The sequence below is a fragment of the Calypte anna genome, chromosome 3 (genome assembly GCF_003957555.1).
Source record: "Calypte anna isolate BGI_N300 chromosome 3, bCalAnn1_v1.p, whole genome shotgun sequence".
In the NCBI taxonomy this organism is placed as follows: Eukaryota; Metazoa; Chordata; class Aves; order Apodiformes; family Trochilidae; genus Calypte; species Calypte anna.
The window spans coordinates 57,055,882-57,080,467 of record NC_044246.1 but is presented as its reverse complement, the minus strand read 5'-3'; the positions used below and the strand labels follow the sequence as shown (position 1 = coordinate 57,080,467).

Sequence of the window (24,586 nt, the reverse complement as noted above, 5' to 3'; positions counted from 1 at the left end):
TAAGGGACAGACATATCTCACACAAGAAAAAAGGCTGCAGGTTTATTTTCTTTAGTTTTAAATTTGTATAACCTCAACTTTGTTTGTCCCACATTAGACATTTTCAGTAATAAGGGATCTTCTACTTCATGTACTATACAACTGAAAATAAAATGAGGGGCATGTGAGGTACAAAAAAATTGAAAATACTACCTTACATTGGGTAGTCTTAAAATGCTGCTCAAAAAAAGCAGCTTTTAAGCTTTTTACCTTTGGAGTTTGGAAATCTTCTCTGCAGTCCAAAGATGAGACAATGAATGGAGAAAAAACAACTCCAAAGCAGAGGAGAAACAACAGAAATGCTAATCATATGAGAAAAGAGGCACTCCTCCAATCACAAAGTCCATAGAAAAACGTTCTGCAGGTGTTTCAAATGCATGCTGCTGTCCATCCATCCTAGCTGGGTACATGAATCACACTCTATACTATTTATTTTACATTTATACTTGCAACACAGAGAACACATCACTTGTATGGTACATAATTCCTTGCCCCAAAGAGCTTACATTCTAAGTTTATAAAAGAGAACGCATAAAGTAGCTGGACCAAGATCAAACAAATGGAGAAGATGGGAATAATTTTATAAGGGATTGAAGTTGGGTTACATTACTAAGTGAGGTAACTTCTGAATATCATTGGCAGTGATGTTCCTAAAGACACAAGTAATTTTTCACTTGGAAGCTCTTCTGATCATGAAAAACTAGTTTAAAACTTATTGAATGATACAATAGAAGTAATCCACAAAGAGAAACAAATCTTAAAAGTAGATCTGTTGCCAAGACAAAAATGTTCAGATTGCTTAAGTTCTTCACTTGAGACACTAACCTGTCATTCTACTAGAAATATATGAATGTTACAGAAATTCACATGTACATGTCACATTTGAATGTAAAAGGCTCTTTATATTTAAGCTTAAAATCTTACATTTTGATTTAAGAATCTTGCTGCTATAAACATAGGCTTAATACTTAAATTATTAATATGAAAATAGTTCTATTTTTAAAATGTATTTTCAACTTTAAAATAAACTATGGACAAGATAGTTGGTTTGAAATCAGCATTTTTTACTATAGTAAGTGACCCACTTTTCCCACTTTTAAAGTATTGTTCTTGCTGTTTGGCAGTTATAATAGAAATGACTACTTAATCAACTTTAAAGTTTTGGGTTTTTTGGTTTTTTTTGAGTCTCGGGGTTGTTGCTTTTTTAGGTTTTGTTTGTTTGTATGAGGGTTTTTTTTTGCATTTCTGTGGTTACTTCTTATTTCATAAGTCCAAGTCTTGTACTTCATCTACTAATTGCCAAGATGTAGTCAACAAGCAATTTATATGTAAACATTGTGCCCGTTTATCTATCATTTCTTAATCCATTAACATGAAAATAGAAAGTTCTTTTCATGCAATTATGACACCCATGGTCTTTCATACCAGGGACTGTTGCTTTGGATTATATACATCAGCCACCTGCAACACTTCCACGACATTTGAAAAAAATGTTGGAATAGTTACAGTAATAAAAATTAGCCATAATTATCCAATTTGTATATGATAACAAAACCAGAAACTTTTTCACCTTAACAAACGTCATATCCAGTGGAAAAATCTGATTTGGGCTATCCTTTTTTTAAAGGAAGCAGATATTAAGAGGATTTCATTTAAACACGGAAGCGAGACAGTGAGGATAAGGACTGACAACAGGCAACCCATTTACTTTTAATCTTGGAGGATACTCTCACAGAAATCAAACCAGAAATGATTACTAAAGCACTACACATTTCTTTAACCCACGTCAGTACTAGCATTTGCTTTTCAGAAGTTGCAACTACATTATATTTGCTTATAGGAGGATACAAAAGGAGTATAGCCACAGATTACCAAGAGAATTTGACCACTTCTGACCAAAAACTAAGAAATGAGGGAAGGCAATGGCCAAGGGATTATGACAACTGTTTTGTATACATGCCACAAAAGTACAAAAAATTAACTGCAGACCCGTAATAAAACCCTTCCCACTATTTGAATGAGTTTCAATTCCCAGACAAAGATGAATCAACAAAATTAAAATATTGTGCTGTTTTATTGGTGTAAAAATCACACAATTGCTAGTTCTGATTCTGCAGAGATACATCCATGCAGTTAAACATCTATGATCCCACAGCCAGAAGAAGCCATTAAATAGAGTATCTGCTGTTAGTCAGCAATTAATGCAAATTTACATATGAGATCAAAAGGTGTGTATCATACAATATACAACAAATCCTAATACAGTACATCAACCTGAATAGCAGGATACACTCAAGGAACTCTGTTAATAGTGAAGCCTGTCTAAATGCCAGAGAAATAAGGCCTGGAAACAAGGTGACAAGGTATCCCAGAATTCCTAAGAAGCAAACTGTTCATTTTTTGTTTTTATTTCTTTTTTGCTGGGAATTAGAAGTTCATAGAGGTATCGACACATTACTTGACAACAGAATTTGTTACAGTGAAGGCTGGTGGATGTGATTTGTTATTAAAAGGTAATGTGTGAAACATGCAATTACAGGTGGTGCTTAGGTAATGTGTAGTTAATTATGTTGGAGATTCACACCCAACTTTTTTTCACAAAGGGAGGACTGAAAAAAAGGTGAAAAAGGCCTGTTTGATAGATTACCAATTGTACCGTAAATTGTTATATGCAGGCGGCTGAATCAGAATCATGAGTGGATAAAATGTGAACACCTGGCAGTCTGTGGTTACATACTCTGTAATGTATGCAACAAAAACAGAAACTCAAATCAAGCTGATATGGCAAACAGCCTGCAAGAACTGTCAACCTGAATAAATTGGTTTATTGCAAAGAAGCAGGCTTTCTAGAATTGTGAACAACTTTCTGATTGTGAATGGCAGCTTGGAAAGCAACATTGGCTGACAACAGATTACTAGTTTTTTCTCTTTTCTGGCACAATAAAATGCCACAGCAAAAGAAGAGTTCATGGGCTTAAGGTTTTAAGTTAACTGGTTACCAATCCTCTTCTGCGAAGATGTTTCAATGGGAAACAAGAAATCACTAAAAAATTCCAGTTGGAAATTTTGGCTACAAACTCTGCAAACTCAAGTCCAACAAATATCATGGATACCCACAGAAAATTATGGGAGAGGCAGTGTCACATTCAAGGAAAAAGGTTTTCTTCTCTGTACTGAAATTAAAATACTTAAATACAAAAGTGGACAAATTGACAAAACAGAACCACAACATTTAATGTAGAATACAGTGCACTGAGCTAGATGCATGGATCTTTAAATAGGCTTTGAAACCAATACCCCTTTCAAAGTTAGTAAATTCACAGTTAACGGCAGTAGGCTTAGAGGTGAGAGAAAGGTCGAAGTTGTTCCAGTTGGACTTCCAGGGAAATCCTCTCTTCAAGAACATCCTACAAAAGAAAGATTTTCTACTGACTGTCCATAGAGAATGAATGCTAAATTTTTTGTTCATGTGATGAAAACTGGTAAATGTCAGCTTCAGTTCTGAGAAGCAGCATCTTGGTCTTTTCTAGAATCTGCAGAACTCTTCCTATAATCTGAACAGGAGATTGTCTAGCTAGAATTTACTCATAAATGAAAATCAATACCTTGCTCAAAGGTGAAGCCAGTTTGTACTCATTCCTTTCAAATTACTCAAAACCACAAAGTTGTAACCAGCTGCAAAATCAACTATAATATATTCAAATTAAGTTTAAAATGTTAAGGAGGTAAAAGCTCTTATCTCAGTTAAAGGACTTGAAACTTGCAATTTTTAATCCCAGTTTTTCCTGTGAAATGTGAATTTTATACACCTTGACTCTCACAAAAAGTAACAAGTAAAATTCAGGCTTGATAGATTTTTTTAATGGCCTGTCTTCCAGTCTAGACAGTACCCCATTGATTTATTTTTACATTTAAGGTTTTCTTTTTAACTTCATAATTAGGCATCTTAAGTAATATGGCAAAAGAAAGGTGTTAACATGGTGCCCACTGATAAATCCAAAATGTAACAGCTGACAAATTGATGACTATTGTTCTTAAGCTGTGAGGTTTGGGTTCTGTTCTTTTGTTTTGTTTAAAAAGAATTACAATTTTATTATGACTTTAAAGTTTGCCATTTACTTCAGAAGGCAAGCCACTTCAGCTGCCCTTAATTCTGCTCTTAAGGTATCTGATGACCACAACAGCTGCCCTTATAGTAAAATTGCAAATAAATTACAAAGCTTGAGATTCTGCTTTTTTTTGGGGTTTTGTGCAGCTGACAGAAAATGAATTCACTGAATAATGTGTTTTGTAGCAATAAAAGCATCCTTTGGAATTTCATAAAGCTTACCACAATTAAGTTTATTCTACGATCTAAAAAATGACAGTATTTTATCTCAATATCCTCCACTATGTAATACCATTGGGTTGCAGAGATGCTTGCTACTGAGCATCATTAACATCTTGCCCTCTCAGGCCCTTCTCTTAAACAGACAAAGGTTATGGAATATGGAATTACCTTTAGTTGCTGCTGCAGTTCACTATTCAATCTGGCCAAAACAGTATTGGTTTCCTTGTTACGCCTGATTGATGCCTGAATTGCCTTCTTGTCTTTTCCCACTGATCTAAGAATATATTAGAAATATTTTAGTAAGTCATTTTGTTGCTTAGCTGTGTATTTCATTTATAGTCACTCTTTTTTTAATGAGCAGAATCCCCTTTTCCATTTTTTTTTTAACTTGTTACACAGTTTTTCCTCCTCTGCCTGGCTTGATTAACTTTGTTTGTTTGCATGGAAGCCACATACACTTGGTTTCAATGAAGCAGCAAGAAGCACAATTCAAGAACTTGACAAAATCATTTTTTCTAAAGTCAAAACATACCATACCACATTAATTTGCCTAAAAATGAGTAGTTTAATAGTCTACTTTCATGCTAGGACACAAAGACTACATTTTGTGTCATTCATAGCAACCATTATTTAATATCAAACACTACATCTTAATACTCCCACCACTTATTTGCAACATACTTGACAAAATAAAGAGTTCACACTCCAAAATTCAGCATCCCTAAAGGCTTATCAGTGGCTGAGGCTTTGGGATGATCTTGTTTAAAAATCAAATCCCCACAAACCGTTAAATTAATCTAATTCAAACACACTGAAATTGTTTGCAACTCCTAGAACAGAAAGTGTGTATGCTGTTTAAATGTAAAGTTTCCAGTAACAGATGTATTTATACACTTCTTGTGTTACCTAGGAATAGATGGCTGTGAAGCAAGAACAGCAGCTATGACACCTGTTTTCTGTGAAAGTTCCTCAGCTTCAGGTCTTAGCTCATCTTCTGATTTTAATCTTCTGCGAATAGGCTTTGGTGGTGGAGCAAGTGGGGTAGTGCCTTTACCCTGAAGAGGAAAAACAAGCCCATTAATTCTGAAACTTCTTTTAACTTGGATTACATCCTGCCAATTTGTTTGTGTTACATATCCTTAAAAATCAGTTACTGAGCTGACGACATCTACAGCCTATCAGGTATCTTCTGATGGATATCTAGCTGTATTCTAATATGGTCTGGAAAAAAAAAACCAAGTACTAAATCCTACACCATAGTTTAAGGGGATCAAGTTGCTACACGGACAAGGAACTGTGCAAGCAAAACCACCATAGTACTACTGACAATTGCAAATACACAGCATCTCAGAGCACACTCCTCCGTTCCATCCCCCCACCCCAGGGAACAAAAAGCTACTGTTGACCAAGGTCTGTACTGAATACTTGCTGTTTCAAAAATTTCAGCACTTACAAGTATCTTAATTTTCTGCTATCTCAAGACAAAAGCTAATGTTTAACAACTTCTGATACACATATGTGCCTATTTCAAGCACCTACTGGACCTAAGCAAACTGATTCAAGTGGAAGTATATAATGTTGTTGCTGCTAATGGAATCAGTTGTCTATTTTCCTATACAACAGCCAACTGCACTCTCCTTCCAAGTGTATTTCGCATACCACACTAGTGGGGACATTAGCAGGTGTTTTGTCTTCAGCTCTTCCATCTCCTTTGGCAACTCTAAGACAACTTGCAGAATCAGAGGGCTTTTCAACCTAAAGGGATATAAACCATATTTAGAAAACTACTATTTCATTTCAAATATTTCAGAATATTTCATTCTGCAACAGTTCCAACAAAATAGAAGTATGTTGCATTTCTGATAGATGGATATACTTAAACACCTTAAACTGCAGTTCCAAGTCATCTTTAGAAGCACAGGCAGGAATACAGTACCTGCTTTGGAATAAAACCATCTACAACTCTCTTGGTCTGAAACTCTTGTTTTGGCCTGGGAGCAGCTTACATAAGAGGAACATAGTGAAAAGCTGTACTTGCAGAAATTAAGATTTGATAGAGAATCTTAAATGAAAATAGATGAACTAGCTATCTGAAAGTACTCCTCTCTCAAGCACTGTACTCCAGATGTTGGAAGACCTCTGAATAAAGTCAAATCCCTGGTGTTATGAGGCACTGTATAGTACAAAAAAACTGTGGGCTGATGATAAACTGCTACAGCTGTTTCTGCTATTACATTACCACCATTATCTATTTGTTAATGCCAAAAGTTAATCCCCCCAATGGAACACAATCCTACTATTCCCCATTCACCTAATTCAAAACAATCAGCAAGCTTAACTCAAGCAGTTTTCAGTGGCAGCTTAAGCTAACATAGCTGATTTTGCAATGAGGTACATAGAGTGTGCTCAAATGGTTCCAAGTCATTAACCTCTCTGATTAAGGGTATAAAGAACATGCTGCTGGTAGTTGGTAAAACTTTAAAGAATCACAGGTAATTCTGCAACCAAGAATGCAGAAGTATCCCAGAGAACTTACAATTTGGATGAAGGCTACAATTTATGAAAGGAAAATACGAAGTAATTCATGTAGTAGCAATAAGCTATTATGACACTAATAGAAAAAAACCTCTAAGGCTTCCAATTTTCTAAGTCCTGTGAAGTAGTCCTTTTGAAGTAGGAAACAAGGTTTTGTAAACATCTCTAACAATGTATTATAGCAGAATGCCAGAGCTCTATTTTTGCTGCTTGTCCAACGGCTTGGAACAAAACCAAATTACTGGAGTTTTAGCTTTAGTAAGTTGATGATACTTGACAGTCATCTCACTTAAGACAGACTACTTTAAAACTTACCATTAAGTCCTTTGGATGGGTGGCAAGAGTGAGCAGAAGAAAGGTTTGGCCTGTGTGAAAGTCTTAAATGCACCAACACAATTATGTTTGTGCATGTATAGGCTAATAAATACAAATGATTTAAAATTACAATCAAGAACTGAGAAGAAAATAATTTCTTCTGCCTAGGTGTTTGGCAGTTACCAAGTAAGAGTTGCAGTGCCTCATGTAATTGCTTTCTAGCAAGGGATTGGGACACTATAAAAAAAGCCCTCAGAGTTAAAACAGTAGAAGTTTTAACTAAGTCTCATAAACTGTTTGCAGTATTATGCAATTGGCAAGACATTAACTTCTGCTCACCTGCAAGACTTCTGTGTGCGTTTCAATTTCATCTTCTTCCTCTTTGTTTACACCTGAAACAGCAAATGCCTCAAACTGGCTGAAGTCTGCAAAATTTGGCTGTTCTGGTATTTGTTGAGGTGAGGTACTGGTATGAGCTATTAGGCCTTCAGCATCTACTGGGCGATGCACATGAGGACCTGCACCCTGCAATAACACAACAAAAATATTTAGTGACATTGTTCTTAACGTATTTGTCTGATGCAAATAATCTTACCAAACAACAGCTTGTCACAGAACATTAAAGATTATTTGCCTTTTTAGTGGACAAAAATTTAAGTCCTATCAGTAGGACTAACTGCATTTCATCCAAGACACAAACAGACAGACCACTCTCTGTGTTAAAATAGGAGAGGAATATTTAAAAGAAACTGTTCAGATTTGCCATTATCCAGAGAATGAGACTAAAGATAGATGTACAGTAAGACCATCTGGGCTCACTGGACAGCATACATTTCTGCTGTAACACAGTCCAGCTTGGCTTTGCCAGGTTTGATACAAATTTCTAGTCCAGTTCCATAAATATGCTTCTGTGATCACACTGAATGGAATGTGTCTGTCATTGTACCCACATTCTTAGCAGATGATTTCTGGATCCACTGACTGACTTCAACTGCTGGTAACTTAAAGTTCTAGCAAGTAGATGCCGCTGAAGAACAACTGAAAAGCAAATTTATCTGTCCCATGTCAGATTTCACAGCAGCTGAACAGCAGCTGATTAAGACAAAGAGAAAATAACTTTCCCAGGATTTGTTTCCTACTGAAACAACTAACTGAACTGAATCACATCAGGACTATAAAGATGACTAGGCCTACTAAAAGGAAGAAGTGGCACCAATCCTTTTGGAAGCAGGCATATTACATAAAAACTATACCCTATGCCAGACAGATGGAAGAGAAACATTCATTTTGTAAGTAAAACTATGAAAGACTGCTCCACAATCTGTTTGATGGCCTATTAGCTATACAGGAACAGGTTAAGAGATGTGCAAACGTAATTTTCTTCTTTTTCCTACGACTCTGAGCTCCTGAGCCACTCATTCATCCTTAATCTCTACTTTAATAATTTCTTGTGGTTCCACAAGAAGCAAGTTATTCTTCAGGAAAGGCTAACATTTGGCTCTAGTTTGGATTTTGCCATCATTCGCATCTTGGTAATTTCAAAAAATATCAATCAATACTACTTACTCTAGAGGTAAGTTAAAATTCAGAGTTAGATAAAAATGACACAGCAGGTTAGAATACGATTTTTCAAATGTGGCAACTTCACCTGTGAAGGCTGTGGTCTTGGAGGCACTGCTGGGGGATAGGCAACAACTCCAGCCTGTTGCTGTCCTGTAAAAGAGTCATCACATTTAGCCAAGTTTGTTACTCTAAATGTTAGTTACAGTGCTATCTCTACTTGATTTTTGACATGCAAACATGATGAAATGCTGCATTTTGCCTACACATAAACCTCTCATATTTAGGACAATAACTGTAATGTCACCTCCTTTCAAGTTTGCAGACAAACAAAACAAGGAATCAGAATGCAGATCTTGTACTTTGTTCCAGCTCAAAGTACAGACATGGTCATACTTTTCTGATCTTAGTCCTTTTTTTCCTTTTACTCTCATTATACACACTTAACATTTTCTCATTCTTTGTGATTCTGAAAAGTACCAAAAGGTCAGAAGTACAATAAAAGCGCTTAAGCAGAGCACCAGAAACAACCTTTCATAATTTCCTCTGATGTGAAATACTTAACACCCATCTCTTAATACAGCTGATACCAAAAGAATTCTCTTGAAAACTTACTGGCAGATGTAATTTATTACATTAGGGTGGACTTTCAAAGTATTATTTCCTGACTTTGTTTCCAACATTCATCTGAAGGACTACAATGCCAGTGTTCAGAATTTAATTCTAAATTATCAGTTTAAACAATATTGAGTACAAATTCTAAGATCAACAGGAAGAGTGACAACATTTTCAGCTTCTAATCAGAAGCAGCATTTTAAAAACACACTCTATATCTTTCTCCATAGGAAAAAAAATAGTCTGCTTCAAAAATACATGTGCTGAAAAAAACCCCAAAACATCACAGTAGGAACACAGTATATCTACCTGGGGTAACTGAAAAGGATCTGTTCAGATCTAAAGATGATGACCGAGAATGAGAAGCATGAGGCCTTGGAGGGGGTGGCGGGGGTGCAGTGTTATCTGGAGACGTTCCTGAATGTGATCTGCAAAACACACACACTTCTGTAGTGATTTTAGGCAGCTACAACAGAGTAAAAATTCAAAAGTTCTTCACAGTATACAATTAAAAATTAAAGTTTGACAGCTGGAAAAGAGTCTGATTGTCACTGATTTTGAAGATTGCAAAATCGGTTTTAAACTTATGGTATTCTTTGATTTCACACTTGTTTTTATATTTCCATTTGATTATTTCCATTATCCAAATTATTTTTATATTGCCACAAGTAATTTATCTTTGGGAAACCAATAGTTTGATACACATTCCAAACAATGGCAGTTTAAGAACAGAGGATCCTGACTATTGCCATTCCGGATGGTAGTCATTATACTTTACAAAGTATGTAAGATGTAGTCAACAACCTGTTTTAAGCAGGTTAAGTTTACTGTCACTGAAGCAGAGTATTAAGCTTCTGTTGGACCTGCCTCCAGGTACATGCAAGTTTAAGGACATATCTCAGTGTATGAGATAGCAATTCTCTGCCTATAATTTTCCAAATCTATATCCTCAGTAACATTTTCAGAAATTTTAACCCATTCTTAGGTAGGATCACCATCTAGTGGATACCTGTTGTAAGTTCATTGAGCACACATGGAAGAATGAAGTATTGCACTGTCATTTAAGTGGGATTCATTGTATATAGAATTTTTTTAGACCTTCTATTTAAAAACAGCTAGCAGAAATGACCTAACTAGTCCAATCTGTGCAAGACAGATTCACTAAATCACTGACATGAATACAGTGTCTCTTATTCAGTAGATAAATAAGTAATAAAAATATATTCTGTGACTGAATTCTGTAACTTTCTTCTTCGACTAACATAAGATTAAAAAATCAGAGGGTTAAGATGTAGCTAATTTTCAGACAAAACCTGAAATGGTTGCATATGTAAAGTGCAGACAGAAAAAGCAGTTATCACAGTAGAAAAATTCTGCTTCCTTATTAATATACTCTTTGGGACAATGCTTCTGTAACACTGTGATAAAATACAAATCTAATTACACTGACTCCCAGGGTCATAGCTATCTAGTCTAGTATAAAAGGCACAAGTAGGATTTAAAAAAAATGGAGAAAGTGGTTTAAATAGACCCCTGAAGTACCATTATCTATCATAGCCTTGCCAGGTTTTGCTTTTTGAAAACACAAAGTACTCTGAACTAATGGTAGGGTTATGTAATCTCCACAGAGAATGTTGTAATTGGTAGAAGATGTATCAGTGGAATGAAGTAAATGAGAAATCAGAGAAAGATTTCCTGAGCAGACACTGCCAGAATTTTCAGATCTGAACAGAAGCTACCTGTGCTATAAAATGCTAGCTTCTTAGAAAGCTTTCTTCATCTAGACAAATCCAGCAAGAGCACCCAACCCAAAATCAGAGATAAAAATATATGTTGAAACCATCATGTTGATAGTGCAAAAAACCCCACAGAAGTGGGACAGAAAAGCAGATTTGCCATTTAGCAACATTGAAGGAAAGAAGTTTTTAAGCCACTATACTGATAGGCAATTGCAAGTCTTTCTTTGCTATTGAAGTCACCTTAACCATTTTTGCTTTGAAACTTACCTCTGAAACTGATTGTAAGATGGTTAATGCCGTAGCTGATTTTTAATCCTATTCAGGCAGATTTAATGGGAACAATTAGCACCAGCTAGTACAGCACATTCTCTATGTCAAATGATGCAGTTGTTGCTTATGTGCTCGTGTAACTTCCTCCAGTCCCTTAATTTATGCTGGGACTATGACTGCCCTTCATTTTATAGAAGCCTATTACTAAAGAAACTGAGTTACTGCTGTGATAGTTCTAGTTTATGTTTTATTCTTCTTTTATGCTACAAAGTCACAAGATCATTCTCCATTAAAACCTAATAGATTTTTTTTAAATACAAAAAATGGTTTCAAGTAACATCATGATTTCCCATGCATACAACCTCAAGTATTTAAGGAGAAAATCTTTATCAAGATTCTTGACTGAATGTGGAGTTTCATTTGGCCAATCCCAAATAACTTTTCAGACTAAGTTATTTTTTTAATTTTTACTTTACACATTAACAGGAACAGCATTGTTAATGAATTAGAAAACAGACTGCCTCCAGATTCTCAAGCATTAAGTTGAGAATTTCTTTAGACATCATTTTACAAGCTAGTAGTCAAACAATCAGCAGCTCAGAACAGGCTTCTTTAAACAACTTTTTTTTTTTTCAGTGGCTACTCTACTGACCGTTGCCGTGCTACAGTGCTTCCAATTTGCTCTGGATCTGAAGTGTAGGAATCCGAACTGCTGTAACCATCTGCTGGTAAGAGAAAGCAAAAAGTTTCATATTTGTTTGGCATCATTAATATATCCTAGCAGATATACATATTATACAATTTTAAATATCGATTTTTTATTTTTCAAGAGCACTTACAGCCTTGTATTGCTTCCCTATAATGTATTATCTGGGCAGGATTAAAAATCTCTGAGCCTGAATAATTGAAGGATGCAGCAGAAACCAACTCCTCTTGCCCAATGGTTGTTGGTTACTACTAGAATGTACTGAAGGATAAACAATGTTGTATTTCAACCATAAAATTTAAGTTTAACAAGCAATAGTTTTTAAACACTTGACTTCAACAATCTAGACAACACAAGTAAAGGACATTCAAGGAAAAAAAAAGCAATAAGTAGAATAGGCTGGATTTTAGGAGTGCTGAAGGATTGCCACCAACCTCAGAAGTAATAAAAAAGACATATATAGCACACAGATTAAATCAGTACCTTAGCTACTACTCTACCTTCTGTACTTTCAAGCCTGGTAGTCAGCTCTCTTTTGGTGTAAATCTTTTAAAAAGCTTTCAACTTTTTATTAAGGCAACCCATAAAAATGAAAGTTGCTATTACATCTCGTAGCATCTAAGCATCTCGTAGACAGCTTCCCTTGCCCTCAAAAGTTGTGCAAAGTTTGAGGCTGCACAGAAAGACAACTGTGCAGTGCCTGTGCCTACTGACTCCTCTCTTATCTCATGTGATGGAAAGATTTGACCCTGCTGCCTGGCATAGGTGTGAGCTGCTATTTATAAATTTATACCTTCCAAGCTGAACTACTGTTGATGTACAGCACTGAAAATAAAGACAAAATGCTAATTTCTCATCATCAAGATAATGCATATAAATCTCCACTGTTTCTCAGTTCAAAATAATATTTTAATACATTGAGATAGAAAATAATCACCCTGCATCTAAACTTTGATCAAAAAACCACTATGAAATTTGTATTCCTCTGCACAATGCAGAAAAACCCATGAAACTATGATGAAGAAATTATTCTAGAAGAAATGTTCTTAAGAATATCCATTTCTGAAACCAGACTTTCAAAAGAGCAATATATTGAAAAAAAATCCAAAAAACAAAAAACCCAGAACGAAACAGAAATAGAAAAAAACATAATAAAACCCAACAAAACTCCCACCACTTAGAAAGATTTGCTTAAATTAAGATTGCAACTCGCTGTTCTTTAATGAATTCTGGCACAGCTAGAAAAAAACCAAAAGTAAAGCAAACACTGAGACATGAGTCCAGCCCATTAACTTGTGGAAGCACACTACAGACATTGTCACTTAGTACAGAAGATGCTCAGATAAACTATGAAAGTATGACACCAAATAACAAAGAAATAGAATTACCAAGACAGCAAGTCTGCACATAGAAGTCCTGTTAGATGTGGTTTTTAAGCATCAGAAATTAATTTTCTAGTGTCAGCCTGTATTAAATGATTTATTCAGGATACACCTGAAAGATGCCAGCTAACCAAATCACTTACAATATTAAAAAGAGCTGTTTCTGCACAAAAAAGATGGGCATCTGGGACCTCTCTCAATATTAAAGAAGTACATTAACCAAGTCAAAATTATGCAAAATGTTTTGGACACAAGAGTGAGAGAGAAAGAGAGAGAGAGAGAATCAAAGAGGCTATTAGAAGCAAACGAACACTTTAAAAGATATATCTAAAAAAGAAATCTAGAAGTTTACTTCATTTTCTTAGCAGCACGCACAAGACAAGCGCCTGAAAATTTTGTAGTCAACACATTTTCATTATTCAGGAAACATGCTGTTACATGGTTCTGAGGAAGTACAATCAAATGCTCCTTATTAAATTCCACATTCTATATGTTTTGATTTCTCACACTAAAATTAAAAAAAATGGAAGACAGCTTACAAAAATTAGCTTTTTTGAACACATATGGCAGGAAAATATATCCAGTGGCACCTGTAGAGCTTTCTTAGTTACTAATTCTAATTATTAATTAGAATACACACATTGTAGTGAAACAAGATAAACCAGGTGCCTCGAGTTGCCAAAGAGTGGGTGTGAGTCCACCTGTGCCTGATTAGGACAGGCCCCTATTGGGCATGAGCAAGACCAGGGGGCCAATAAAGGTGGGACACACACCCACAGAGGCAGCTCAGCTCACTCTGGTGTGAGGCAATGGAGAGACCAGCAGCTTGTTGAGCCTCAGGAGCAAGAAAGGCTCTTCCCGCAACACACAACATATGAGAAATTACTCTACTCTTAGGATTAAGTTTACCACATTTTAGAGCTGTTGTTATCTAGCAAGTTTTCATTTAAAAAATTTATCTGAAGAATATATCAGATCTACATCTTGCATAACGCAAAAAAACCCCAAAACTGATCAGAAAGTACTTTGATACTTACTAACTGTACTTCCAGCTGTGTATTTTACAGATGAACTCATTTTATTTTCTTCAGGGAGATCAGATGGTTTCACAAGTAGTGGGCTAGTAGGGTTAGTATGATCTAGATGGAAAAATGAGCCCGATAAACAAAGGTATTCAAACTACACATCCAAAAAGTTTTACATTAGTTTTCTGCTCTTAGCAGAAGCATTGCACTAAAGAATAAAATTGTATTGCAACAGTTTCAGTGAATGAATTATTTTAACTTTGAAGTTTTACATTGTAATAGGGTTATTTCCATTTCTCAGAGCTAAGAGTTGGGAATCTTTACCTATTTACAAGGCTAAAGACAGTTTAAAAAAAATGTGTTATGGACACTTCTTTATTCTCCTATGCTGCAGGTTTCTGCACAAGCTACATGACAGGAAAAATACTGGCATGTTCAGACACATCTGTAAATTGAGACTTGTCCCCAGTGAAAATTATCAAATCACCTTGCTTTAAAAAAAATAAAAATAAAAAAAGACTGCTAATACTACCAAATGCTGTCAAGTTTTAAAATAATAAACAGAGTAACTTTGACCACAGCAGAACAAGCTTTATCAATGCAGCTTAACAGTCATCTTCAGTATTTAATAAGGAAACCTAGACACTACCCTGGGGTCCCAAATCAAAATTACATCATGATGCTTCCCAACTACACCAGGCAACATCCTATAGATGGTGAAATCTTCATGGCAGCAAATGGCTTATTCAAGTGCTACACACATCTGAACAGTATTCTAATGTTCACTCAGAGAATCTCATAAATTATGTCTGTTACAATTTCAGATATATTCATCTAAGGAGAAAAAATAAATAGTCAGGATGTTTAAGGAAGCAAACCGAACTCTTAAGATTTTTAAAACCCTCCATATTACCAGGAGAAAAATATCCTACCACTTCCAGTTCTTTTAAGCTCCATTTCCTGCATGTGGATTTTGCTTGGAGTCATTCTTATTGGAACTGGGTGAACAATTGCAGTGTCCTGTGGAAGAGATGAGAATTCAGTGACATTAATCTAGTTTTACATTGTTCTATTAAGAGCCTCCAACACCATGCAAAATGCTGCCTCTACACAAATTTTCATAAATTCAATTTTTTTTCCACACAGTTCCAGAGAGCTGAATATACCCATTAAACTAAAGCTGATGTTTTTCTACTTATAAGGCGTAACCTAGAATACTACCTTTAAAAGGGCACTAGAAACATCTCTATAGACTACTGTGTTGTGAATAGGAATTTTACCAGCTTTCCACCATTTCCAGGGGCTGTAGCACCTCTCCTATGAAGACAGGCTGAGAGACCTGGGGTTTAGCCTAGTGAAAAGAAGGGTCCAGGGACACCTTATAGTGGCTTCCCAGTACCAGAACGGGGCCTACAGGAAAGCTGGGGAGGGACTTTAATAAGGGACTGAACCAGCAGGGCAAGGGGTAATGGTTTTAACTGGAAGAAGACAGATTTAGATTAGACATTAAGAAGAAATTCTTCACTATGAGGGTAGTGAGACACTGGAACTGGTTGCCCAGAGATGCTGTGGATGTCTCATCCCTGTAAGTGTTCAAGGCCAGGTTGGATGGGGCTTTGAGCAAGCTGGTCCAGTGAGAGGTGTCCCCGACCATGGCACAGATGTTGGAAATAGATTAAGGTCCCTTCTAACCCAAACCATCCTTTGACTTTTAACATACCAGACATGCTACTTGAAGTGCACCTTGAAAAAAACAACTTCAAACCCCCACTCCTCAGCTTCACTTACAGTTCCTCCTGAATCTATGGCCTCTTTTATATAGTGTATTTCTCTATAATGTAGGTATTTCATAGTAGTTTAAGATAAATAGTTTCAGGAGTCTTTAAAACAATAAAATCTTCTAAATTTTAGTTTAATTAACTCTATGGAATATTTCTCTGGTGTTAGTGATGACCTCACACTTAGGCATTTCCTCTGTAGTTCAGACAACAGTCTCCATTTTAATGTACAGCCTTTTTCCTTTGGTTTGGAGACTGAGTGCAGATGGCTTAAAACAAAATCTCAAAAATTGTTTTTTACCAATTAACCTAAAATATGGACATGGCTGCTTGAGGTTTATTTACTGTCATCTATATTCAGAATATATGAATATAGATATTATATGAATAGATGGAACAATAACAACACAAAATACTGCAGACTATATTCTGCTTCTAGAAATAAAAAGTTTCAAAGCCACCCTTTTATCAGAAATTTAGTATGTTCTGGCTGCTCAAGTAGATCAGCTTCACCAAGCATAATACATTTAACGTTATTTTCTAAAACTGTTTAAACTGGCTTGCACTACTCTTTTTGCAAATATATGCTTTTAAAACCACTTTCTAGTCGCACACCAACTACTTTTAAAAGCCTGGTGCAACAAGAGTGTTTATCTCTTTAAAATATGTTACACTTTTCTTTCCCTTGAAATGGGATCATCATGCAAAGATCATTCTTGCTGTACTTGCTTCAGTCCTCTGCTATAATCCAATGTCCAGCTACTACAAAAATAATTACTCAAACAGGTAAATGGATTTTTATATAATGTATTAATTCAGATCATTAATCTAATTTTACACAAAATAATTCAACATTTACCAACTTTCACATACAAAAGTCAAATTATGTTCCTATACCTGGGAATGAATGTACTGCTTTACCCTTTCCACTCATCTTTCATCTCCAAAGCAGCTGCTTTTCCAGAATAAAGAGAAAAGACCTGGTCTATGCATTTACTCCTTAGTTAGTCATTAACAACTACTTGGGAAAGCTGAATCTCTCCTTTGGGAAAGCAGCAGCGTTCAGTGAATCAGTCCTATAAATCGCTGTTGAGACTGCTAAAATGAGGACTTTGCACACTGCCACTGAGTATTTGCTGTCATTTATTCTTATTTTCATACAAAAACAAAGACTGAAGTATCTATTACCAAAGTCTGTTACCTTAGCAACCATCCAAGATGCTAGTGATTTTTAAAGCTTTTTCTCAGCTACAAGCATTGTTGAGAAAACAACTCAAGAATGTGACCTCACCCTCTATTTTTAAATTTCTATTAAATTTCTATTTATGCACATATACACGTATAAGAAACCTACAGAGAGCTATATATGAATTTTCCATGTATTATCACTGTTCCACTTTGTAGATTATCAACATATGGGAAAAATCTTCAGATTTCTGTCATTTACTAATTAAGGATAAAAATAAATTACTACCTTGCTGTACAAACTAGACAGTAATAGCTCTTTACTGCCAAGGAATTATACATAATTAAGAAACAACTGAGTTCCATCATGTTTACTTAATTAAAGCATTAAAATACTGTACATTTAAACAACAAAAAAGTGTTTCTTGGATGAAGAAGGGATGGTTTTTATTTTATGTATGACACTTGTAGTTTCCAGCACCTAGAAATGCTATTTCCACCTAAATATCAGTGTTAACTGTCAGTGGAGCTCTGTTTCTTTAAAATATATGCATACTTATGTGTTATATCTTTTCAGAAGTGACCTGTTTAATACCAAAAGCAATTAGATGAGTACCAGGTACGCTTATGATATTTTGTTATATAATCAAATGTACATTAACAACATAACTAAATTAAAATAGACACTAACAGTGGTAATTCTGTAAGAAAAGCAGGATGAAAGCAGCAGCTAACTACTGCAGTACTTCTAAAGCATTTCAGAAATGCTTCTGTCATATGCTGTGAAGTTTAAAACCAGCAGAACTTGAAATGCTGTAGTGAATTTTTGCTTGCAAACCTGGCAAGACATTTAACAACTTAATCCTTCAGAGTGAACTTCACTGAGTGATCCTCAGTGAGTGCATTAGTAAAGCACAGAAATGCTGTAGAAATACTAAAAGCCTCATTAATAATTAATTTGGTGAAAACAGTACGAGTACAAAATGCCACACCCATTAAAAACCAGTGGGGTTTTTTCAGTGAAGTTGGCACCGTTAAATCCTAAAAGTTGGTGCAAATAAAGCTCTGGAACTTGGAAAAAACAAAAACAAAGCAACACTGAAAAAAATCTGAAATGCGCCCATTTTATCACTGGGATGGGCCCTTGTGTTAACTTACAAATATTTTCAAAAAAGCATTGTTTAAATACTTAAATGCAGGTTTTGATAGCATCAGTTTTGTATTACATCAAAATCAAAGATGCACTCACATCTTAAACAGGAGCAATGCTACAAAAATTATAGTCCTAAATAAGGATAAAAAAAAATTAAAAAATCAAGAAGCCTATCACTGTTCCCCAAAAGGCAGCCCATGGAATCATGCATAACAGCTAAATACAATGAATGGAAATTCGGTGTTAATAAATTAATTTCAAACAAGCAAGCTAAGTGATTGACTTACAGGATCAGCTGGTGCAATGTTAGAATCAAATTGGGTCAGAGTTTGTGAGCTTGAAGAGCGTTCGCTAAATGTCTCCCACTGCTGAACAGACAGAGGAGAGAAGTCAGCATGATAAGAAAGATGGGAGTGAAGATCACTGAGGAGCTTTAGCATAGTAGTTTGGAAGCTGCACTGGAAAGCAGTACATTTGCACTGGACAGTACTTGACTTTAAAAGTAAAATTATACGCTCATATTTCTAATTTAGTCTGAGACTGTCATGCAACCAAGTTATCTGTCAATATTAATCTTTGCATTCACATTTCATTATGAAGATACAGGTGTGCAACTACCTTCAGAGTTCATGTTTGCCAATGAAAATCATAGAAGTAAAAAAATTGTCAAACCAACCAAATAAAGATGTAAAGATAAAATCAGTGACACATGTTGTGTGTCTACATAATAATAAGTTCCACAGAAAATTCCTCAGCTTTGTAGCTGCTGGCTTTCAAACATATTTTGTAAATGCTGATTTTCTTAAAGGATCCCAGACAAATGAGCATTGAGCAGAGTACTGCAATCACACCAGTTCAGCTTGCCAGTGCAACCCCTGAGAAGCAATTCTATGTTGTAAAACAGTATTTTTACAAGTCTAATCACTGTCAAAGTAAAGAAATAAATTCACCCATACTGTGGATTGGTAAAAGCAAATAAGTCAATCTCTGAACAATGTTGTAAGACATAGGCATGCTGTAGCAACAGACAGTTGTCAAGAGTCCTCATGCTTAATTAAGTCAAGCTATGGCCACAACTGGATCAAACAAGTACTGAAATATGTATATTTAGTTTGTGATCCAGAAACCAGATTACAAATCACAATAGGAATGGTAAACTTATTATTATTTTTTGTAAAATAACAAGGAAATATTAACCAAGCTTCAAACACTACAACAAAAAAATACAAATACAAAATTTTTAATGCTCAGAAAATCTGACAAAAATGACATTAGAACAACTGTGAAAACAAAACAATGTTTTTGTCCCATCTCCACTGGCAAATTAATGCAAATGTTTCCAGAAGATATAGGACAAACTATATGGTGCTAGTCAACCTAATCTCGTGTTCTCCTCTACATTGAACTATATTCAGTGAACGGAGTGTATGTGAGCCTATTTTAACCGTTCATGGAAATTCCTGAACTGTTTTCAATAAGCTGAAATTAAATTCAGAAAAATCCAAATGAATTTGTGACTGCTTGTATGTGTGGTGCAGCTCCTTGTAGAGCCAGAACCTTATCTCCTCATTTCAAACTTTGCATTTAAGCAAAGATCATGGGATACCGATCATATGGAGTTTTTGGAGGTGGGTGCTTTGTTGCTGTTGGGGTTTTGTTTTAAACACACAATGCTGCTCGCTTCATCAACAGAATCTAATGAAAGCTTTTAGTAAGGAGTTAAAGTTCCCCCTTACTAACTGCTCTGACACCCTTTATTAAAACTCATCTCTGTGTCACTCCACCCTTTCACGAAGCAGCAGCATTGCAAGTAATGTGGAGTGATTCAAATATGTTAAGTGAGCCCATTTTCATTAAGCCAGAAACCAATGGTCAAGTTCTGACAGCCTTTCCCCGGATTTGGCCTCCTCTGTTTACATGACTGCTCGCTTTCATGAAACATCCATTAATATTTATTTTAGGTCCATTACTAACCTCATGAGCTTAATTTGGCCAGTGGCTTAAAAGCTTCTGGTGAAACTGGCAAACCTACCGTCTGATTACAGAAATAGTTTTCAACACTGAGCTGCATCTCAAACTCTGTGCAAGGTTTAAGGGCACTGACAGTACAACTGATAGGCTCACACAAGACACTTATCTTACAGACTTGCAAAACTCTTTCAAAAATACTTTCAAAATATTGATTATTAAAAACGAAAACTCACAACAACCTGAACCATTACTAAAAAAAGCACCAAGACCTTTGAAGGAAGGTGTGACAGTTGTGAATTCAAAAGCAAATCTTCACATCTGTGTCAAAGCTAACATGACCATATGACACTAGGGTGATTTCAACAAGAATTTAACAGGCTTTTCAAAAACTTTTTAAGCTCTCAGAACTAAGTGCTCAGCCTTGAGGTTGGAGGAAAAGAAGTGTTGAGTGAAGAGATGAGAATGTAAAACTTGCAGCACCCAGAGCCAGGTGGATTGTCACAGTGCCCTTTATTCTGAAGCCAGGGATTGATGCATGGGTTCACACTTGTGTACTTACAGTAACTGAGCACGGGAAGTTTAGTCTAAAAATCAACTATAATGTGCTATAAAGAACAGAGTAACCAACAGTTCTGAAACTAACTGGAATGAAACTGCCTGGAAAGGCAGATGATCCAAAGATACGTAACTTTTTAAAGAAACTCATTTGCCAATGACAGTTATAAGAGGTTCAGAGGAAACAATCACGTCATTAAAACCTTGAGGACTTTGACTTGACACATGCTGAAGAGAAAATGCTAAGAAGCAAGAAGCATGCATAGCAATACAGCTGAAAAAATAGAAATTCCTTTGTGATAGAAAAAAATCTTCTTAGCACTTAATAAACATTCAACTCTTCTTTTAGTATAGTTAGTATTTGGTAGTAAATGTAGTGTGCAAACTTGTCCAAGCCTCTTATAGTTTTAGTATATTTTCAGAAAAAAACCCCACATTATCTATCTGAATGGACACAGTTTTGCAAGGTAAGATTTTTGCTGATAGAGAACAGTCATTAACTTAACAGTTAATGTCATTAACAGTCATTAACATTAACAAAAACAGACTTTAAGTATTATTACTCTGTACATTAACTTTGTACCACTACTGCAATTATCCTATTCAACTGGTTTGAGTAGCACTGGACACTGAAGAAATCTTCAGTTATAAGGTGGCTTACCTTAAATAATCTTCATCACAAATATAAGGGAATGTACAAATACAAATTTTAATATAATTGCAGATACCAACAGCTTTTCAGCAACAACTGAGTATCTGCTAACCTCCCTCTTAAGACACAGCTTCCTACCAAACGCCTAACAGCCACTGTCAAATAGAATAACTAGGAATCACTAATTAACTTCCTACATCTTTTATTTGGTAAAGACTTCACTGCGAGGCTAGCATTTACCCTAAAAGCAGCAGTACACTTTACAAAGTACTTCCTCCTGGATGATGAAGTTTCCTCTGCTCCTAACTTTAATCCTAAAAATTTGCTTTTTTCTGTTTCGCACTGACTCTACCTTTGGTTTGTCTAAATCTTTCACTACCAATCTTCTATTCACAACTCTTACAAAGAAAGAAAGAAGTCACTAAAAGTTCTTTCAATAAGCAAAGCAGGTAAGATACTCAGCTGCTGATTGAACTTAGATGTTAAAAGTTCTGGATTCTTCTTGAGACTCTCAGACTACTAAATGAGAAGTTTTCCATAAATAACTTCAATACTTTTCCCTTTTGTTTTTCCTTATAATGAAAAATAAGCCTACATAATCTCTGTAGTATGGCTGCAGTCAGGAACTCATTTATCTTTGAAGTAGCTGTTAGAATAAAACATTGTTTCTTCCAAGTCACAAAGCCTAAAATGTTATAACAGAGCAACAAGAAAAACTTTAGGAATCAATCTCTTACAGGCTTTTTAAACAATAGAAAATTGAGGAAAAAAATCCTGGTTTATCATCTTCTATTTCAAATTCTGACAACATACAGTTTTGCTATATAAGACTCCTTGTATAGTAATTATGTACAGTAAACTATAAGAAAGTGGTACATAACAGGAAATATTTTAAATTTAAATAAATTTAGCGAGCAGTTAGCTTCAGACTGAATTTTAAGTCTTTGCTTTTGAAACAAACCCAGAGCTATCACTACTTTACATTTTTAGTGAGACAGTTTATATTTCAGGGTAAAATCAGCTCCAGAAACAAGTCTCAGTATTCATATCAATCAGAAATTAATTCTGAGGTTGTGCCAAAGTGTTGGCTATACAAGCCTATCAGAGGCAACAAAGAAATGCAACTAAAAACCTGATCTAAAAGAAGTCAATTAAACTTTTGCAATAAATTATATGAAAACATTTTGTGATTAATATAAAGCTTAATTACCACTAATTACAACATTTTAAACAGTAGCTCATTTCAAAATAAGACAATAAAATTGGATGGAAAACATTACCTTCTTTTTTATAATTTAACACAGGTGAAGCCTTCCTGTGTCTACCATCCTGCTGAACATTTTCACAAATTCTGATCAACAATCCATTTATGATGAGTTATGAATGCAAACACAATTTAGTTATTGAGTGGCAATGAAATAACTCTTAAATAAAAAGTGCTAACCTCACTGCTCTGATTCAGTTCTGGCCAGGTCTGGTTTAGTGATGGCATTGATGGAGACTTGCTTGGAGGTGCTTCTGCTGGAGAGCTGGAGTAACCTACCTCACCAGCCTGTTCCCCAACTTCTGAAATGACAGGAATCACTATAAACCAAAATCACCAATCACATTCAGTTTATTCTCAGAAGAGCTGCTTGCAAAGTACCCTTTGGTTTAATATTTTCAAAATAAATACTTTACAGCAGATAAAACACATTAATTCTAGTCTAATATACTATTCACTGAGCACTATTCTTACTTTGTAGATCTTTCAAAAAAACAGACTTTAAGTATTATTACTCTGTACCATTTTATCTCCTGGTACTTTATATTTTAAATAGCATTTTTAGTTTTTGATTACATGTAGAAATAAATACAACTATTTCTTCTATTGAGAAAATAACCTCACACTAATATTTATTTCATCATATCCAGCACTGGGAATACGTGCTTACATGAAAGGTTAAAGCAAAACCACTGTATCGATGAAAGCACAAACAGAAATTAAAACCATTCCCTTAAAATACTACACAAAGAACATTTTAAGGCTTATTATTAAAACCATCATATTTCCATTCGCTACTTTTTGCAAATTGAACAAGTCCAGCAGCTGTCACATTGCAACTGGGCATTGTTATTTTAGTTTTCCCTGCACTTTCAGCAGGTACAATCCCTTGCAAACACTCCTTCAGGATTGTACAAATTTTCATGTTGCAGAATTTATTTTTGTTCTGTCCAAACTATGAGAGAAGAAGGTAAAATAAATCTGAACAGCAGATAAAGCATTCTGCATAACACAGTCAAATCCTGCTTACAGTGTCCTCTAGCTTTCTAGATACTACAATACAAGCTAAAGCAATGCCCTGAAGTTCAGAGTTTTATGCCTCAATGGGACAAAGAGAAAGGGTTTAAAACTTGAAGAGGGGAGATTTAGATTAGGCGTTAGAAAAAAATTCTTTGAGGGTGATGAGACACTGGCACAGGTTGCCCAAGAAGTTGTGGCTGCACCATCCTTGGAAGTGTTCAAGGTCAGGCTGGATGGGGCCTTGAACAACCTGGTCTAGGGGGAGGTGTCCCTGCCCTTGCAGGGCGGTTGGAACTGGATGATCTTGAAGGTCCCTGCCAAGCCAAACCATTCTGTGATTCTGTGATATAAGTAACGGGCGGAACAGTTAAAAGAGTGGCTGGTAAGTAGCTAGACATTAACAAGATATTTGTACTCCAAAAAATTAAAATTCTCAATGCAAAAAATACTGCACAAGAGGAAAGATGACTTAATTGATAACCATTTAAAAGG

General features: G+C 35.4%; 1 protein-coding gene across 6 annotated transcripts in view; it reads right to left on the bottom strand.

The window, feature by feature from the left end:
* Positions 1 to 30: 30 nt before the first annotated feature.
* Positions 31 to 24,586, bottom strand: part of REPS1 (RALBP1 associated Eps domain containing 1) — a 64,903-nt gene continuing 40,347 nt past the window's right edge. Inside the window, exons 9-20 of one of the 6 annotated variants that reach the window (XM_030446818.1) lie at positions 23,255 to 23,376; positions 18,920 to 19,000; positions 15,449 to 15,536; positions 14,529 to 14,630; positions 12,056 to 12,128; positions 9,704 to 9,822; positions 8,868 to 8,932; positions 7,559 to 7,744; positions 6,029 to 6,124; positions 5,276 to 5,424; positions 4,538 to 4,643; positions 31 to 3,446 (exon numbers count right to left, since the gene is read on the bottom strand). In XM_030446818.1, coding sequence (XP_030302678.1) covers positions 3,378 to 3,446; positions 4,538 to 4,643; positions 5,276 to 5,424; positions 6,029 to 6,124; positions 7,559 to 7,744; positions 8,868 to 8,932; positions 9,704 to 9,822; positions 12,056 to 12,128; positions 14,529 to 14,630; positions 15,449 to 15,536; positions 18,920 to 19,000; positions 23,255 to 23,376 — 1,256 coding nt within the window. In that variant the 3' untranslated portion in view covers positions 31 to 3,377. The remainder of the gene's footprint in view (positions 3,447 to 4,537; positions 4,644 to 5,275; positions 5,425 to 6,028; positions 6,125 to 7,558; positions 7,745 to 8,867; positions 8,933 to 9,703; positions 9,823 to 12,055; positions 12,129 to 14,528; positions 14,631 to 15,448; positions 15,537 to 18,919; positions 19,001 to 23,254; positions 23,377 to 24,586) is intronic. The other 5 variants (XM_030446824.1, XM_030446821.1, XM_030446820.1 and 2 more) reach the window with 5 other exon arrangements.